Source organism: Polypterus senegalus, chromosome 11, assembly GCF_016835505.1.
Source record: "Polypterus senegalus isolate Bchr_013 chromosome 11, ASM1683550v1, whole genome shotgun sequence".
Lineage (NCBI taxonomy): Eukaryota > Metazoa > Chordata > Cladistia > Polypteriformes > Polypteridae > Polypterus > Polypterus senegalus.
Window position 1 is genome coordinate 116,604,150 of NC_053164.1, and position 20,608 is coordinate 116,624,757.

Below are 20,608 nucleotides of genomic sequence, written 5' to 3' on the forward strand. Positions count from 1 at the left end.
ATGGTGACGTCACCGTATTCAGATCCATTGATTGGATAGAAGCCGCAGGTTCGACTTTCAGCATTAGCTTCGATGGCGATAGAAAGGGACTTTTTGATGAAACTGAGGCGCACGGATAATCAGTACGACAGAGTGATTGAACTGTTTTTGAGGAAAGAGAGGAGGATGGATTTTGTTTACAAATAATCTAAATTTCTGGTGAGTAAAATGTTGCGATTTTCCTAAATAATATTGCAAGTTTATGAGTTATTATTGATGTTTTTTACATGTGTTGCGACTGTGGCTGCAGTAGAAAGGAACTTCTTCACCCCTGGTTTGTCTATTCAATAAACACATTTATTGTGGCTACAGGTGTTATCTATCTGCGATTCAGTGGTTCTTTATACTGTATTTCTGCATATTAAGATGGTTTTTATAACCATAAATTAGTTTTGAGGGACGGGTTGATTCAGACGGAGCAGTACTGAAGGCCTAGGTGTGAGATGCACGGTCAACCAATCGAACAGATGATACGTAAATTTAATGAACATTACAAACCAAAAATAAACAAAACTGTAGAGAGGCCCATGATTAAATGAACGGTAAAAAAGTAAGAGCGAAGCGACAGTGACTTATTGAGCCAGGCAGGCAAGAGCACAATAGCACTGGGCTCGATGTAGTGCGCGTTAAGTCGATCTAAAAGTCGCAATCAGATTCGAAAAAATATATCTTTTTAAGTTCTATTTGGATATAAGTAGGTTCTATTTAGATGACAGAAATATCTTTGGTAGGAATATAAGTTGAATTTAGTCTTTACATTTCTATGGTGAAAAAAATTTATGCAATGATGACTAAATTTAACTTACATTCCTAACAAGATATTTCTGTCGACTAAATAAAAATTACTTATATTTAAAATTTAAATAGAACTTGAACAGATACGATAGTTCATAATGCCCACACAGCACTACGTGCACATAAGAGCAGAAGTCATCCGTTTTAACAAGTAGCGTATTGCACTGATACGAAATAGCCTGCCCATTTAATTATTTAGGAATGGATAGATAAATTAAGATTTTGTACAAATAATGCTTTTCATTTTTCTTCCTCGATGGATTCTGGCACGCCCAGCAACAGTTGCTCGCACCCAAAGGGTATATATATATATATAAATATATATATATATATGTGTGTGTGTATATGTATCTGTGAATATATGTAGATATGTATATATATAGATATGTATATACTGTATGTGGATGTATGTGTATATATATATGTGTATATATGTATGTGTATATATACACATACGTTATCGTTTAATGTCTAGTACAGCAGAACCTCGGTTCACGAACATCTTTGAACACGTACAAATCGGGTTACGACCAAAAAGTTTGCCAAACTTTTGCATCTGTTCACAACCACACACTCGGTTGATGAACAAGCCAGTTTCCCTTCCACTTCGTACGTGCAGATGATTTCTGCACGTATTCAGTCTCTCCCTGTACTGTACATTGTTCTCAGTGCATCACGCAGAGGGACTCTCCCTCAAAACTGTAACCTCCTCTTATCCCAGCTTCCTCCTGTGGTATAGGGGGTCCACAGCTCCCGTCAAAAAGGCCAGTTTTGCTAAGTAATCACCGCACTCACGGCTTAGTGAGGGGGTGTGGTGGTGTGTGGCTGAAGCGGTTCCTGAGGAGTGCGTGATGTGGGCGTTTGTCACCTAAGTGCACAGGTGAGAAGTGGTCTGCATCCGTAATTGTTCCCAGGAGCTGCACGAGTCGGCTAAAGGGAAAAAGAATAGAACAGGAAAGAACAGGAGGTTGCAGGAAAAGGCAGGAAGCAGGAGGAGAAAGCCAATGCAGGAGAGAGAAAGAATGAGAGAGAGAGAGCAAGAAGGAGCGCACGAGAGAGACAGAGAGAGAGAGAGTGCAGGCAGGCAGACAGGCGTGAACGTGCAGCTGAGCAGGGAGCCTGGGTGTTTGTCTCAGTGTTATTCAATGTTTTTACATTTAGTCTACTATTACACTGTGCAATCTATGGTATAATTAACTATTTTTGTGCATAAAAATCTTTAAAGAAAATATATTTACATACAGTTTGTATGGTCTGGAACGGATTAATTGCATTTAAATGCAATCCTATGGGGACTTCGTGTCATGACCAAATCGGGTTATGACCAGAGTTTTGGAATGAATTATGGTGACCCGAGGTTCCACTGTATTGGAGCAGAATTCTGACCCACTGCTTCTTACAGAACACTTTTATTTCAATGTATTTTCTAGCCACAGCATCTCCATGGGTTTAAGTCTGTGCTTTAACTGTCTCCTTCTTGCATAAATTAAGTCTGCTGACAGTTAGTGACTTTAACTCCTTGTTTCACCTACATAAATGTGTTGGGTGTACATACCATGGTTTCCGTGTACTTCAGTGTGTGGTCTCCAAGCCAAAATTCTTTATAGATTGTCATCTGATTTCAAAGCCTGATTACCAGAATTCCTTTTTGGAAGATATAACTGTGCTCAGTATATGCATTTCAGTCAAAAGGAAATCTGCTAGAGAAAGACCAAAAGTGAAGGCACAGAGCATAAAATTATAGATTGGTATGGAGTTACTGTATTAAGCAAAGTGTTGACACCCTCTACTGTTTTAAACATATATTTATATATATACAGTATATATGAAGGTGAGCTTTTGAGTAGGCACCTTTGCTGTTAACTTGCCTTGATTAATGCTGTATCTATTAGTTAAGAAACATTTTACGTGATATTGCCTTACATGTGGATTCTGTATCAAGAGGCTTATTTCTAATTGTTTGAGACACTCAACTTGACTTTTTAGCATTAAGTGTGATGAACAGATTTCAGCTTGCAGGGTTTGCCATATCAAAAAAGTAAAAAGTCCACTTGGCCTTTTAAATTAGCTTTGTAACCCTTTCCAGAGTCGCAGACCCAGAATTTCTTTTCATCGAGGTATAATGAGTCCATGGTCTGATGATAATGGTGATGGTAATGGCCATTGTCAGTCATCACTGAACTATTCAGATATTTAATGTCATGAAAAACTTGCTAATTAAATATTTTGGCTTTAATATATGTATTTTTAAAAATCTGTTGCTTTGCAGAAGACCTCTATGATGACTCAAGAATACAATTAGACAGGATAGCAGTTGAACTTCAAAAGATAGATGAAGATATCAGAAAACGCAATGCTGTGGCCACTAAAGAGTTCAATATGAAAAAGGTAAGATGTTTTGTGAGCACTGTGAAAATATTTTAACATTCCAAAGCAGAATGTGATTTGGTAAAATTGGATACTGTTCTGTAATATGTTTTTAATACCGTTTTGCACATAGGATAAGTGTAAAGAAAAATGATAGCGTGCTGCTCAGAATCATCTATGCTTGAAGGACCTTGTAGCTTTGCAGCTGTGTCAACTGTCAGATAAAAGGGCATAGAGGTGAATAAGTATGATGTTAATTAAGAGTACAGTTTAAGGAATGAGTGATGAACAGGAGTGGATTTAGCCTGTAAATAGGGAAATGAAAGACAGATCTGCTAATGGTGGATTACTGTGAAAGTATAGCATGTCTGGGAATGTTGTCACTGTCTTTGCTGGGCTGTCAAAGGGTGTGGATGGCACTGGTGCCAGTGTGAAAATGTGTTTGTTAAGGGCAAGGAAGCAGAAGGTAGTGATTTAGATTCTTCTGTCATCTCACCTGTCCATCTTTGTGGAGATTGTTTAAGGTAAACAGAGTGTTAATATGGCTGATCATTTGTCTGAGGTTATAGTTATTTATTTATGAGGTCAAAGAATGCTCTGCCCCAAACTGTAGCTTTAGGGCTAGAAAATTAACAACCTATACATTTAAAGATTGAGATTAAGTAGCTTAAACATTCATTAATTTCAATGGAAGAAGTCAGTGAGGGAAGGTTATTAAAATCTGAAGCATGACTAGGGTAGGAGTGGAAGTTTATGAGTTTATATGCTCCTGATGTAAGCAGAGAATGAGTTTTCTGCCTCACTCCGCACTGTCCATGCAATGCGGCCACAGAGAGCTTAAACAACTCGGCACTTCCCATAAAAATGGCAAGGAGTGATCTTTCTTGAAGGCTTTTACTGGACGTACCTCGTTGTTAAAAGGCAAGTGATTTCCACGGTTGGGTCAAGAAAAAGAGAAGCACGTAGACAGAGGTTCAGATTGCTGCATACCACAACTAACCAGACCCGGGGTTTATATACCTTAATGATACGCTTCGGACATGAACCAAAACAAGAGATAAAGGGGTACCTACGTGAGTCACGTGGGGTGTATTGTATTTAAATGATTATTAGGCGACTTACATGCTTTACACGAGTTTCATAGACATTTATGACACCACTGTGAGTGTGGGACGTGACTGACAGGTGTGTTAATAAATGACAAGATGAAGGGGGAGCACAGCTCAACAAATAACAGCTAACAGCTAACAACATGTGGGGCAGAACAATGAGTTTTTTTGTTTATCATGATTTGCATTTATATTATAAAGGTGAAAATCTTGTCTTTGTCGTTGGAAACTTTAATTGTTACAGAAAATAATCAGTTGGATGAGACTGGACTGGAGCCTCAACCAACCCAGTCACTTACTTATGTTCAGTGTTTAGTAAGACTGATATGGTTGACATTTTGAGGGTATAACATACACAGGTTAAAAAGTACTGGCCCTTTCTTTCTATGGCAAGATTAGATAGGATGCATAGTTTAAATCACCACAAGAATCCTGCAAATAATTGTTCTATTTATCCAACTAGAATTTCTGATCACAGTCTTGTTTTCTCTTTTAAACTACTTTTTATTTATATGAGCATTTTAACACTAGTTTTCCCTCTCTATTAAACCTTTACTTGGACAGTTCTGGCTACATCTTTCTGCCTCAGCATTCCGCTTTTAGTGTTTTAAAGTAGTTGCCTATGTGGACAATGTTCTTCTTCTTCTGATGTACACATATTGATGCACTGGTTTAGATAATTTTGGAAATAAAATATCTTACAAGTAGAACCGTTTTGGTGGTTGATTGTGGAAATACACCTAACCCTATTCTTCCTTGAAATCTCTAGTGAAATAAAATAGTGTTCTTATACTTTGGTCTCTATTTAAATGATGGTTGGGATTACTGAAGAGATACAGCTCACACAAGGTTAAATCACTGGGAATAGCTTGCACACAATATTTCATGTAGAAGCTGGGTTTTACTTCTGAACAGTTTGCTTCTGTGTTTTGGAATAAGTTGAGGTGTTATCATGTCAATATAATTGACATTATCTTTTTATTAACTGTGAATGCCTGAAAGCACTGTTTACTTTTCTTAATATTGAACTGGAATGTTATTTTTAACTGGTTCATTAGTTATCCCTTATTAGTTATCTATCTATCTATCTATCTATCTATCTATCTATCTATCTATCTATCTATCTATCTATCTATCTATCTATCTATCCAGAAATAAAAAGGCTAACATAATAAATGTGTTGTGATTTAGAAAATGGTATCCATGGTTATATATACACTTTTTTGAATATTCCAGTTTCCTGTCATTAGTGTAAAGGGTGTTAACAAATCAAATGTGTATGAGTGTCTTGTCATACTGCTCTGGTTTAAATCTTAACTAGTGCCAAACACTTATAGAAGCTTCAAAATAGTTAATATTAACTTTCAAAATGTCTTTCAGGCAACTGAAAAATCATTAAAGAAAAAACAGGAAAAGGAGCTTGAGGAGCAAGATAACATGGCTGAAATTTCAAATGTTCTCCAAGGAGACTTGATTTCAGAAAACCCCGATCAAGCCATCAGTGCGTTTGGACCACATCGTGTTATTCCCGATCGGTGGAAAGGGATGAACTCAGCACAGCTTCAAGAGATACGGAACACTTGGGAGAAGCAAATCCATGAGAAACAGGTAGTTGTTTTTCCTTTTCTAACTAATTTTAATCATTTAAAAATCAATTACATTTTGTTACTTTTCAATCCATTGTTTGCTAATGTTTCAATTATTTTACATGGTTTGTAATACCATTAGCTGTCTCACAGAGTATCAAAATAATGAAAAATACAAATAAAAATACAAGTAAAATTGTTTACAAATATTTCTAAATCCACATTTATAAGGATTCAGGACCTATTATGGTGGTAGCAGGCATACGGCTGTTATTCATTTACAGTGGAATTTCGGTTTGCGAGCATAATTCGTTTTGGAAACGTGCTTGTAATCCAAAGCACTCATATATCAAAGCAAATTTCGCCATAAGAAATAATGTAAACTCAGATAATTCGTTTCACAACCCACAAATATATTAAAATGATTAATAAAAAAAATGTAAAGTAAAAATACGTAAAACAAATTAAACCTGCACTTTACCTTTAAAAAGGATCGTTGCTGGTGTGAGGGAGACGAGAGAGAGGAGAGGAGGAGGAGGAGAGTTATTGTGTAGGACTTTCACTCTAACTAACAGAATCCCTGCTATCTGTTGGCTCACTGGAATCTTTTTCTTTTTTTTGCGACTTTAACAAGGAAACCTATCCAGTGACAGTTGCTTTTGCCTAAAGAGTCACTACACTTGGACACAAAATAAAAAAAATGCTTTACGCACTGTAAGGTTTCTAAACTCTTTTTTGATTCCCCCCCAACGAGACAAGACATGGAACAGCATCCCGAAGCAACCGCAGGCTCCCAGCACTGTAGCAGTTCGCCATAAAAGTGAATCAGAAAAGATTGCGGTCAAGCTTTAAGTGCCTACCCTCGATGGGTGATGCAAGGCACATTATAAATGCAAGGGCATAGTATTACTTAGCCACTAACATGGCATGACCCTGCCTGATTGCTGTGTCTCTGTATAGGAAAGCAGCAGATCCCACTACAATAAATAACTGTGCTGTTACTGTTACATGCTGAATAAAGCTGGTGTGGCTAAAGTACTGAGACTCATGGTTTGGGGTGCATGACATGGATTCTCATGTTACAGCACACACACATGGTCACCATGCTATAGTAAACAGTATACACTCATACAGATGTTGACTATATGAGTGAGGCACGCCGACTGAGACCGAGCATGGGAGACAATTACCCACAATCCCCACGTGATGTTCGGCAGACAGAGAGTATACATACTACTCGTATTGCAAGACCTTGCTCATTTATCAAATTAAAACTTATTAAAAATTTTACCTTGTCTTGCAAAACACTCACAAACCAAGTTACTCGCAATCCAAGGTTTTACTGTATAGGGTAGCAGGCATATGGCTGTTATTCATTTATAATTCTTGTGTCACCAACAAAATAACATACAAAAATAAATAAATAAAAATAGTTACTGAAGGAGAAAATCTCTAAGGCATATACTCTAATGCCAAGTAAAGGCAAGTGAGTCTTAAAAGGAACCTGGGACCAGAACCAGAGGGGACTGGGCGGTCTCTTGGTCTGGAATCCCTGCAGATTTTATTTTTTTTCTCCAGCCGTCTGGAGTTTTTTTTTTGTTTTTTCTGTCCACCCTGGCCATCGGACCTTACTTATTCTATGTTAATTAATGTTGACTTATTTTTATTTTTTATTGTGTTTTCTATTTTTCTATTCTTCATTTTGTAAAGCACTTTGAGCTACATTTTTTGTATGAAAATGTGCTATATAAATAAATGTTGTTGAGAGCATTAAGGCATGATTAGGTTTGCCAGTCAAAAGGAGGATATTTCCTGCTTTTTGTCCTCCATCTGGCAGGCAAACCTAAAAACCTGGGAAATGTCAATGTGCTCAAAACTGTAAGGGGACAAATGGCACCCCACTCTTTGATACAAGGTGAGTATCTAAACATACTCAAAATTACACCTTTCGACTGTTACATCCGTAGAACTATGTGCTGAAAACTGTATCACGAGAACAGAAAAGCCAACAAAAATGATTTGGTTCCACTTCAAGCACTGCTAAGGAAACCAACTTAATGAAACTTTCAATGTGTCCTCTCTTGTCCTCCTTTCCTTTTCCTTTCCTAATTTCTAAATTACAAATCAGAAAATTAGCACGTGATGTTATATTTGCATGCATTTTATGCATTTACATATTAAATTAAGTGTAACATTCTAGGTAGACAACTGTTTTGGAAGTGGGAGAATTTTTACATAGTTGCTTATTTATCAAAGGGACAGATACGTCATTTTTATTTGAGTATTGTGGTAACAATGAGTCATATTTAAAAAATAACAGCGACAACAGAAAGTAATTAGAAGTAGGGTATATAAAACACATGTTTTAATATCATTTTACAATATTATGTTGTTACAAACCGTGCCAAAATAGGCTTGTGGTGGTTCAGTAGCTGAGTCCAATTAAGTAGATGTAAAAATGGCATTGATTGATGTCCTATATTGCCTGTCGAAGGTCTATGTCTAACTAGTTAATATTTCTTAAAACATAAAGCTTTTAAAGGAAATTCCCAAAGGAGAGTTCAAACCTCCTTTGAAGTCTGCCCATGAACACACAAGCAGCTAAGGTGACTGCGAGCCCCAGGCTGCACATTCCTGATTCTGCTGGCATTTCAATAACTTGTACTGGGAATTTGTTTTGCCATCAGAAGTTTCTGCCAGACATGTGAAAGAGGAAAATATACTGTGCAAGTTGAATTCACTATTCTACAGTAGATAAATTAATTCTGGTTCCATAGATAGCTTTTAAACAGACAATTTAGAATTTCTAAATTTCAAAAATTTGGCTTATTCAAGATATGTCAACAAAAACTGAACTCTCCTGCTAAATTTCTAATTTTACTGAAATCGTTCAACTGCAAGCTGAGTTTTTTTATGTCAACAGACAGACAGACATACGTGACAAAACCAATGGGTGATTTTGTATTTTACAAACTTATTGTTATAATAGTAGAACTTATGGGATTGTAAGCTAATTTGTTTGTAGTCCAGTTTAAATTTACCAGTTAATTTAACACACTGTGATATGGCAGTAAGACCCACAGAACATTAACAGAACTGATAAGGTCCTCACTGGACTTCTGCATGAAGTAAATATAACTGTGCTCTGCTAGAAGCTCAAATCAAATTCTTCACCCTTTTAACTGGAGGATAGCAAGTTTACATTTACTTATATGGCTGGTGCCTTTAAATAAGGTGACGTATTTATGATAAGTCTGTGTTCTGTGTTAAGTTATGATATTTATGATAAAACTGGTTACATTTCTGTTGGTTTTCCAATTGGAGCACAGACAGGTGAAATGACTTGCTCAGGGTGACACACTGTCAGTAGCGGGATTTAAACCCACAACCATAGGGTTTTTAAGTCCAAAGTCTTAATCACTACACCACACTTACAAGTTTTTAATGAGCAAACTAAAATAAAAGCAGAAAAGCTCATACATGACAAACAGGTTCTTTCTTTTTAGCTCTGCTCTAAAATGTGTAAGAATATCTACACTATTTTAAAAGCATTTACAAACCTGATTATTCCTATTCAGGGTTGTGGAGCCTAACCTGGCTGCAGTAAGCAGCCTAAGATGGGGTGCCAGTCCATCAGTGAGCCCACTTCTGTATAATTTGGACTTTTTAATCAGTTAATGTAGTATGCACGTCTCTGGGGATGTGGAGGAGTATCAGTAACCAGAGGACGTTGCGTACAAACATTGGAACAATGTGTAAAAAGAACATAGTCAGCTACTAGTGGTGAGACTGGAAACCAGGGCACTACACTGTTGGACAGCAGCATTGACTACTGTCCAGTTGGCAAGGGCTTTTTTAAATTTTGGAATGAATATTTTTTAGATATGTTTTCAATAACATTTGAATTGTTCAGTTTAAACTTTGTTTTTTTTATTTTATTTCACTCAGAGACTTGCTGCACATGTGCATTTTGTGTTTGGTTACAATTAGATGAGCTTTGAAGCAAATCAGATGAGTCTAAGCAGGGAAAACATTGGTTTGATTGATCAGCATCCAGAAAATGCAGTAAATAACCTTCATATTAAAATCTGAGGCTTTGTGCAGATGTCAGAATTTAATTCAAACTTTTATGCAAAAAACATGGTTTTGAGTACTGCTGTATTTGACTGTAAAAGGGGAATCCATTTAGCAACAAAATCGGTTTACTAAACTAACCGCAGTGAACAAATATATTTGGAGTGCACTAATTTCTTCTTCTTATTTCTTTTTAACTGGATTTCTTAATCTAAATCCATGTTGACTATTTCATAGTTTGTAAGTTTCAAATTGACGCTGTAACTGTTTTTTGCTTTAAGCAGGAAGGCATCACCTCACATGACTGCTTTGAGTCTAGGAACAGAAAAATCCATACAATTGTTAAAACTTTAGTGCTGAAAACCAAAAAGGAACTTTTTTTTGTTTGCCACAGCTGTTGGGACAATGCCATGGGATGGCCTGTGGGGGCTTAAGCCACTAGTAGAAATGCTAAAGCCACCACATCTCCTAAAGAAAAGCCATGAAAAATAATATTGTTTGGTTACTGCAGGCACAATTAAACATAAGCGTTTTCTAACACATTTTGAGGCACTTTTTTTTTATTCACTTTAAATGTCATTATATTTGACTTTAAAATGAACGTTTTGCCTGGAGTGCATCATTTGTCCTTAGCCATTTTTCACAGACCTCCTCTGAACTATTTCTAAACACATTGATTCAAACTAGTTTGTATGATAATAATAAAAAGATGCATTAAATGAAAGGTGATGATCTTTTCTTTAGCATTTTGCTTGAATTGTACACTGAACATTATACACTGTAAGCACTGATTTGGGACTGTACAGAGTACATCTCAAAAAGTGTATCAGAATTGACAAATGTTTGCCATTCTGTCATAATACGAGGTCTAACACATCAGTGACAGCTAGGCTTGTTCAACATGATGATTTGATCGTTTCTGTAAGATTTTGCCTTTGCCATGATATCCAATCATGTTGCACCAATTATGTGATATAACTATTTTTCTGTTTTATCCAGTACAAAAACAGCTTGTTTAAATGGGGTAGCATGCGTGTCAGAATGTTGTTATAACCTCCATCTGCTGTGCCAGAGCAACTACCAGAAAATGTCAAAGAGAAAGTCGTGGTAGGCATTGCTGTTCACTTTACTGATTCAGTTCTTTTGAACTACCCTATTAAGTTAGTGAATTAATTTGATTCACCACTCACATTTAATCCATCCCCTAGGATCCAGGCCTGGCACAATCTGTGGGCTGGGGTTTGGGGTCCCCTTTGGAAAAATCACAATTTTATATACTGTATGTCACTAGCATGGTGCATGTTTAATTACACATCCCTCTAGTTGCATAATAATTATACATTAGCCAGCACACAAATAACAATTCACTTTACTTACTGATAATTCACACCGTATAAACACTTTGTCTACAAACAAAACATACTGAAAAAAATGCACATTTAAAATAATGTGATGCAATATTGCCATTCTGCTTTGTTGCATTTATTTTCACCATATTAAATAATCTGTTTTTGGCAAAACTTTGCAAAACGGCTACTAACAAACAGCACAGTGTTTTTTGGGATTTGCTTCATAGTTTACAAGCTACCCGAAAGCCATGGGTTTGATTCAAGTTGGGAATCATAAGTGAACAATAATTTTACAACTTTTTCAGGGGTCCGAGTGAACAAGAATTACACAGCTCCTACATAGATAATGACTTATTGCAAACTTTAATATATGATCTTTGCTGGTGCAGTTAGTGAGCCATTAAAATGTCTATGCTAGGGTGCATATAAATAAAGAAAAGCTGGAAAAAACAAAATAAATATTACAAATAAGAATAATAATCTTTATGAGGTTCAGCTTTGTGTGACTGTAATTTAATTTGTTGAATTTACAGAAGGACAAAAACTAATTCATGTTTAATATTCTGTTTACATATAGGAATCTCATTAAAAGTAATTATTCAAAGACACAATGAGTACATTTTAATATAAATGTATTCAGTTTTGGTGTGTTGTTGCACAAAGGTATGAATTTCTGTATTGTATCATAAGTGAGTGAGAACTCTGCAACTCATTCTTGTGTAATGATTTAATCCAAACTTGAAAGTATCATAAACTAGCTGTCCCCCGTGGCTCCGCCCATGTAGTAGTGAAACAAGACAAACTTTAAAAATCAATAAAAAAAAAAGTAATAATTTGTATTGAAAAGAATTTATATTGATGGCTTTCATATCTGAGGGCCTTTTGATATACAATATATATGTTTTTTGCTATCGGGGTGAGAATGTAGCTGTGGTCTCTTTACCAAAAATGTAAAGAGTTGGCAAGGTATCTCAGGCAAGCGGAAGGTAGGTATGCTCTAACGTCAAACGTTGCCACTGTATCTGATCATATTCAGCTGTGATGGGAGAGCATCCCCTGCGTGGGGAGAAGAGCACGTGGTCGTGATATCTCTGTCATTGAGCTAGTATCATCTAAAACACACATAGCTGTGATCTCTCTCTCCAAAATGTCAAACGTTACTCTTTAACGATCTCTAGATGATGTCTGCTGTTCAAACAGGTATCACTAGCTAAGCAGAGACAAGGTACGCTCCAACATGTGTCGAGCGGTACAGCGACTCGAATGGAGGCTGGCACGCGAGTGAAGAGGGCCCGCCTCACCCTCCTCTCGGCCTGCACCCTGTCTCTCGGATTCGCTCAAGTAAATCAGTGCCATAACTAAACTATAATACTTAGCATGATGAACGAAGTCACAAAATCAATAGGAATGTTCAAGCAAATTATAGAAAAAAACACAATCTAAATCCATTAAGTAGTTCTCTTCGTGAAAAACGGGCTGACTTACAGACAGACAGAGGTTGGATTTTATATATAGAGAGAGATAAACAAGAATCATGGGAGTTATAAATCAGACATATATTTTAAACATCTAGATACAAAATTAAAAATGGCATCATCACACAAGCTTTCAAGCACTAGTGTTGCGCTCTGCTGAATTGATTTACTTCATTCTGGTGAATCAATTCATATGATTGCTTAAAGGATTCATTCAAAATGAACCATCATCAAGCTTTATGAATCGTCCAGCTTTAGGGAGAACGTCAAAGCTTAAGAAGTCAATACTGTAAAAAAACCCAAAATTAAATAAGCAAAGGGGTTACAACAGACTTGTGTAACTATAATATGAGGGATGGGATTTTAAGGTCAAAGTTAAAGCAATACTGTAATGAAATGCACACAACCACTCACTTAAATAAATCATTTACAACAGAAAAATGCTGAAATGTAGATTATATTGTGTGCCTTCTCTGCATGTCACAATTGCCTACTTAAAGACACAGCGCCCTGCTATGTTGGACGTCTGCTTTTGAGGGTTTAACAGGAAACACAAACATTAAGACAGTATGTACTGAACATGGCGAGCAAAGTCCAAACTTTGGAGCAGAACTGACAATTTGCTCTTCTCCGGAGTTATGGGACATTGGCACTCCTTTAGAAACAAATGGGACCTGTTCTGCCATGATGAGTTACATTTGAACAGCTAGGGTAACAGTGTATTGGGAAGGCATATGAGTAGGTTAGTTGAGGATTATTTAAAACAGGGAAAGGGAGGTAGGGTAGGGAGTTTAGGACGGTCCAAGTTTAGAACTATGGCAAAGTACTTAGAATTAATTTAATTAAACACTCTTTATCTGCACTGTTTATGAAGCCATGTATTTCTCTTCAAGAAAAAACAGTCTTGTTTAAATACTACACTTTTTTGAATTGAACAGAGCAAATGAAATGGGAGAGCTGATCGTATGGCTTATTCTGTAATTAAATGACAACACAGGGGACTTTCATTAAATTAGAGAACTATCATTGAAATTAATTATTGTTCTACGTTCAGTATGTGTTTACTATGAAGATTATGCCATCATTATAAAAATGCATATGTTTGGCATCAGCATTTATATGATCTACTGTACTGCTTTTAGTCTCTCACATAAATTTGACAGAAGCTTCCAACCATTTCCTTTTGTTGAGTTGTGCTGTATTCCTACAGAGGTCCAAGGAGGAAGAGAAAAACCATGTGAATGAATGGGACCAGCGGCGGATCAGCAGTGATCGTGCTGCAATACTCATGGAGCGTCATCAGACGCGAATCAACAAAGGACTCCGCAGAGCTATGGATGACACCAATAAACATCTCTCTGTAGAGCAAAAGGCTCAGTAAGTGTCAAGAATACAACCTTGCTTTGAAAATTCAGTTGACCTGTAGATTCACCATCTTTCTAATATTAATATTAGAATAATTAGACTAATATTCTTGAAATTACTCAGCAAATGAGCTTTCATTTCTTTTGTTTTAATGACCAAACGCTGCAAAAAAGTTATAAAGTTTAAATTTTATTAGAAATGGGAAATAATATAAATATTTTGAAATACTAAAACAGGGCGGCACGGTGGTGCAGTGGTAGCGCTGCTGCCTCACAGTTAGGAGACCCGGGTTTGCTTCCCAGGTCCTCCCTGCGTGGAGTTTGCATGTTCTCCCTGTGTCTGCGTGGGTTTCCTCCCACAGCCCAAAGACATGTCGGTTAGGTGGACTGGCGATTCTAAATTGGCCCTAGTGTGTGCTTGGTGTGTTTGTGTGTGTCCTGCGGTGGGTTGGCACCCTGCCCGGGATTGGTTCCTGCCTTGTGCCCTGTGTTGGCTGGGATTGGCTCCAGCAGACCCCCGTGACCCTGTGTTCGGATTGAGTGGGTTGGAAAATGGATGGATGGATGGATACTAAAACATCAAAATACATGTCCTTAGAGCTAAGCACAGATAATTGTAAGCAAATAGAAAAAGATAACATTCTCATTAGGAGGACATGGCAATAGGCTTGTTTTGTGCAAGATTTGAGTAGACTCTTCAAAAAGGATTTACTTCATTGTGTCTATCTTATCCCCACCAAGTGTTTTATTTAGCTTATGTGTTTTTTTAGATGTACTTGGGCTATCAATCTGATCTTTTTTGTCATCTACTACTTTTTAAAGGTATTGTGAACTGCCAATGCTGTAGACTTCCTCGGCTGCTACTATGTAATATTTAAAATCATAACCCAAACAAAGCATGAATAACCTCTAGTGTCTGAGGATAAATAATTTTATCACTTGGGAATTATTAAAGGTAATGTGCTAGTGCACTATTTTTGAATCTCCAAACTGCAGCTAGCTCCGAGAAACTGTCATTAGATGCCCCAATACACTAATTAGCCATTTCATGAAGTACTCATGCTTAATTGAGAGTTTGTCCTCAGAAAAGCTTGATGTATCAGGCCACGGACTCAACAAGTTGTCAAAACACATCACAGGGATAGTATCTTGTAGTGATTGCATGGGCTTATGGGGGCTTTGATGTACCCTTGAATCAGCATGAGTTAGAGGAAAATTGGATTCACACATAGATGGTGCAACAAGGCAATTTCCTCAGCAGACTATTTTCATATATATTTTTTTTACCTTACATAATAACAACACAAAAGAGTTAAGTGCATACATATAGAATTACACATCCTGGAAATAGCTAAAAAAACGACTTGAAAAATCCATATTGGCTGTATTTGACTGTACAAGCCAATTGAGACTACATTCATACATTTCAGACTGTAGTTACTGTAAGTGTGCAAGTGACTCACATCCAATGACTGTGTACTGATATCTGTCCTGAATCTGCAAAACTAATAAAGAATTAATAAAACAGAAAGGTGTGACCCAACAAACAAAGATGAATACCAGCTGCTTTACAAATTCTTTAGAGAGCACACAATGGCAAGTGCCCAAAGATGCCTGGAATGGAATCATCTCTGAGTCTGTCTGCAAGACAAAAATATGTGCTTGAGACATGACATTGCAGACAAAATGTGGAAACCAATTTGTATTGACATTCTTTCTTCTTTTTTTTATTTTTGTATTTCACATTTCTGTTAAAAGATTGAATGTACTGTATGTCACTTGAGTGAAATATAACTAATCCTTAAACAGCAATATATACAAGGATTGATAAAGCAAGTCTGTATTTAACCCACCAGCCTGCTAGGTAAGTTACAATTATTAAGATTATACCATTATAATTTTACTATACAGCCCTATAAACCATAATCATATAAATGACTAGCTGTCCCCTGCAGCTCCACCCGCATAGAAGTGAAACAGGACAAATTTCAAAAATCAATAAACAAACAGGTGTCGCTAGCTAAGTGGAGGCAAGCTACTCTCCAAAACGTTGCAACAAGTAGACCAACTCGAACAGAGAATGGCGCATGAGTGAGGAGGGCCCCGTCCAGCTCCCTCCTCCTGATGTCATGCTTCCCCCTCCCCTCAGCAGACCAAATTGTAATAATAAGTAACTGTATAGTATCAACCATTGTTAGCTACAGCAAGTCAATACACTGGTTAACCCTGTCTGTTTTCTTGCAGAAATTACCAGCCTCTTTTGGAGTGTGCATTCCTAGAGCAAGTAGTACGGGGACATCGTTAAACCGGCAGAATTCTTGAAGACTCACTTACCAGGAGAGACCTACATCACTGAATTACACACTTCAGCTCAGTCTGACACTTTGGGATACCCAGGAAGACATTTCACTGTTTGGTCATTGCACTCTTGCAATCGCATCTGTGTTTACCACTGGTTTGTTTAATTTCAGTGCAATTTTCTATCCTAAAATACATAATGTTTCAGAACTAGAAAGTAAATAATGAATTAATACATAGTGTGTGTTTGTGTGCTTATATAAATACAGATCAATAAATACCCACAACATACATACAAGCATATATGTACAGTATATTATATACCTGTATATTCATTGTAATTCTAATATGATCACTACTTTTTTATGATAATATGTATATATATATATATATATATATATATATATATATATAATATAAAATTTTGGGTCGAGACCTCATCATCTCAGAGAGACACTTTGAAGTCCCTCGAGAATACTTGCACGTCACGCCCTACTTACAAACAATTTCTCGGAGACACTTTAATGTCCCACAAGACAAGGAAGTGAGACAAAAGGACAGCAGCTGTACAGGCTTTTAAATGATCGTCGCGCAGCGCGACATGCAGAACACGCACCTCGACAGCAGCAGCTGACCCTTCTACATTTCCTTAGCGTGCGTTCAGCCTCCCCCCTTCACAACACGAGCAGCAGAGAAGCGAAGTGACGAGTGTCAAGCGTGCCCCCAGGTGGGGAGGGGGATGGATTGCGAAGCTAGTAGGGGGCAAAGCCCGCTAGTATATATGATAAAAAGGTAATGATCATATTGGAATTATAGTGAATCACTCGACAATACTAAAGTGCATGGTCCCATAACTAGTATGTCCGTTTGTGATCTTATTCCTGAATGAAAAGTGACATCACCTGCCTCCATACTTGTTTATGTGTAGGAAAAGGGCTGTCAAGGGCATGTTATTTCAACATGATATTAAAACTAAATTTCCTCTGAAGGAGGAAATCCTCACAGCTGACATTCATGTACAACTTCAACATGCATATGGAGGCACCGGCATAGGCATCAGCAGGACTGGTGAAGCACTCTGAAGGCAGCAGCACAGACATCACCAACAGTAAAAAAGCAAAAATGTATAAAATCATTGGAGTAACACACCATGCAGTCACAATAAATGAATTAACTTTTATTTCAGTCCTCATATTCCCAGTTGTTTGTTTTTCCTTTCACACATTGATTGTTATGCAGAGTTGGGTGCTTCAGCTCCATCCTGGGGGACCCCCATGGCTGCAGATTTTTATTTCAACCAATTGCACGATGAGTGCATCACTCCTACTTTTATTCGATTTAATTGTTTATTAGTATAAGTATTTTTTACTATAGCTTTCAAAGGCAAAGAATGCTTTTCTTTTTCTTTTTAATTTCCCTCATTCTGTAGAGTTTGCTCCAGTAATTGCATCCAAATGCATTGAGCAGTGCAGACAGAGGTACAAAGAACACTGACTGTTAAAGGGAAGCCACTACTACACTGCCATTGTCACTTGTCCGCTCACTAACAAATGAGCAAACAAATAAATGTGACACCGAAGTAGGTGCTTTAGATTCAGATTTATTAGCATTTTCATACAAGTATAGAAAAGAGTGAATTGAAAAGAAAATAGCAAAGAAAACTTTAAATTACAAATACTTCAGAATTTAGCAGAGTAAGAGAATAAAAGGACAGGTCACAAGAGAAGGAGATTAGTTAAAAGTTAAGAATAACACACTGATTTAGAAATTGTTTGGATTGAACACCCGCAGCCATAGAAGGTCCAAGGACTGAAAAAAAAATGAAGAAGATCTTATAATATCTTAAACATTTATCCATTTGGTGTTACTTAAAGTGAGACTGTGTAAAATTACATTCTTGTTTAATTAACAAACATAGCAAATATATATTACCAAGGTGAATAGAATGTTCCTTTAAGGTGTGTAAGTGAGCGATATAACATGCAATTTTCAAAGATCCAATATAATTTGGGCAGCCCTTCATGGCTCTCATTATCCTTTGGGGATGTAGGAGGAAAACCTGATTATCCAGGAACGCCTACACAGACATAGGGAGAATGTGCAAAATTTTACATCAGAGCCAGGACTTAAAACCCACGATTGAGGAGGCATTACAGCATGACTTTAATTCTTTTGTAGTGTTCTAAGTATAAAACACAAAGTTGATGGTTCCAGATGACTTGTTACAAGTTACAAAACCTGCCAGTAAATAAAGAAACTAGCCGTGTAAGCCCATGCTGTAAAAAGCCCAGGGTCCTAAAAACTATTGAAATCAACAACGCATTGCTGCACCCACCACATGGCAGACCAACTCAGGATCCCAGATTAGGACCCGAGTGCAGCCATGCAAGGGGTGATACCTCAGCACCACACTAGTTCAGATGGAGTGGAACACTGTGAGGTTTTTTTGTAGTGGCTGGAGTGCCAATTCTGCCACCCACCCACAAGTGCTTCCCTGCAGGTTGGAGGGCCTTCATGCAGGGATGGATGCAGATTAACGTCATACCCAGGACGGAGCAATTGCAGGTTAAGGAGATGTCAGGTAATTGAAAGGAACTACTCTGGGCATCTCTTTCCTTGGAGGATTCGTTTGGCCGAACTGCTTGCCTCGCTTATGTATTAACTGCGTTAGGAAATGTAAAAGGGATACCGTTTTGCCGATGTGCTCACCTCGCTTCTATATTAGTGGTCAAGCAAGTGACTCTTTCTTCGGATGTTTCGCGTGTGTGTGTGCTGGCCTCGCTTGTGTATCCTCTTACCCCGACTCCACCTCTCACTTCCAGATAGACACACACACTTCCAGGCGTAGATGTTTATATATAAGATGTGTAAAAAAATTCTAGAGTAACTATGTACATCTTGCAAAGGTTTTCCATACCGAAAGGTGCTATATATAATAAAGTGTGTTTCTTGCTTAAGCATGTGCAAGAGATGGATTTCCATCTTAGGTGGTCTTGATTAATACTTTTTGATGCACGATTCATTCATCATGGACTAAAAGTTGATAAATATGGACATTTATTTTGACTAAAAAGGAAAATAGAAACAAGGAAGTTTAAGAAGTCCACATTAGACTTTAAGGAGTTGGCATTCAGTGTCACACAGTTTTATGGATCGCTTTGCGTGAACTGAGCACTCTATGCTTAGCTCTTTCTTTGACAATTAATTTCGGACAAATTTTAACTTAGCATTGAAATGATGATTAAATCCTCATATAAATATTGTCTTTTGGGTTTTTCTGTTAATCATTATTCCAATACTGCATAAATATAATTTATATCATTAGAAATGTCTTTGCTAGTTCTGTTTAATTTGATTCTATTTTTCTTGGATTTTTTAACATCTCAAATATACTGAGAATACAACCATCAAGTGGAGCTTTTAAAAAAGTATTTTGGCAAGTCCTGGGAGTCGTCATTTATCTAGGAAGAATCGATTAAATTGATAAGCTACTGTAATTCTCCATCCATCCATTTTATAAAGCTGTTTTTCCTCCATAAGGAAGATTTGCAGTAATGGCAAAGGCAGGAGCCAACCCAGGCAAATGCACACATTGTTACTGTTTGTCTGTCACATTTCCACAAAAGTCTAAGAAAAGTATATTCATTCATATGTAGCTGTAGAACGTCCTCACTGAAAAAATAGATTTCTTATTTTAAATGAATGATCATATATGCAAACCTAATCGCCTGTAATAATGCTTCCTGCATGTTGATGTAGAATAATTAGTTTTTCTAATTGACTGGAGTTGTTTACTTGGTAAAAAGAACAGAGTGATTTTGCAGCACAATATGCAAAATTGAATTTATTTTTAATTGCACTGTATACAAAAACTGCATCGACACATTATAGAGTTTATATGGTCGTTTTTGCAATACTTTATAGTCTGTTGGCCCCTGATTTCCTCCATAGCACATTGACTTTGTAACAACATGGATGCTACTCTCTCTCTCTCTCTCAATCTGCTGGTTTAATGGAACTTCTATGGGGTTACCCTGGTTGGGTGTTGCCCCCTTAAATTTAGGGATGTTGGCTGAATGTCCATCTCAATGGCAGCCTCACTCAGTGGCCTTTTATAACATTCCAGAGTGCTGGTGAACTTTTTCTAACTCT

General features: G+C 37.1%; 1 protein-coding gene across 2 annotated transcripts in view; it reads left to right on the top strand.

Annotated features, from left to right (window-relative positions):
• ribc2 (RIB43A domain with coiled-coils 2) overlaps positions 1-16,691 on the top strand; it is a 30,909-nt gene extending 14,218 nt beyond the window's left edge. For both annotated transcript variants that reach the window (XM_039770183.1, XM_039770184.1), the window contains exons 4-7: positions 3,104-3,222; positions 5,691-5,918; positions 14,005-14,171; positions 16,403-16,691. In XM_039770183.1, coding sequence (XP_039626117.1) covers positions 3,104-3,222; positions 5,691-5,918; positions 14,005-14,171; positions 16,403-16,463 — 575 coding nt within the window. In that variant the 3' untranslated portion in view covers positions 16,464-16,691. The remainder of the gene's footprint in view (positions 1-3,103; positions 3,223-5,690; positions 5,919-14,004; positions 14,172-16,402) is intronic.
• Positions 16,692-20,608: the final 3,917 nt, after the last annotated feature.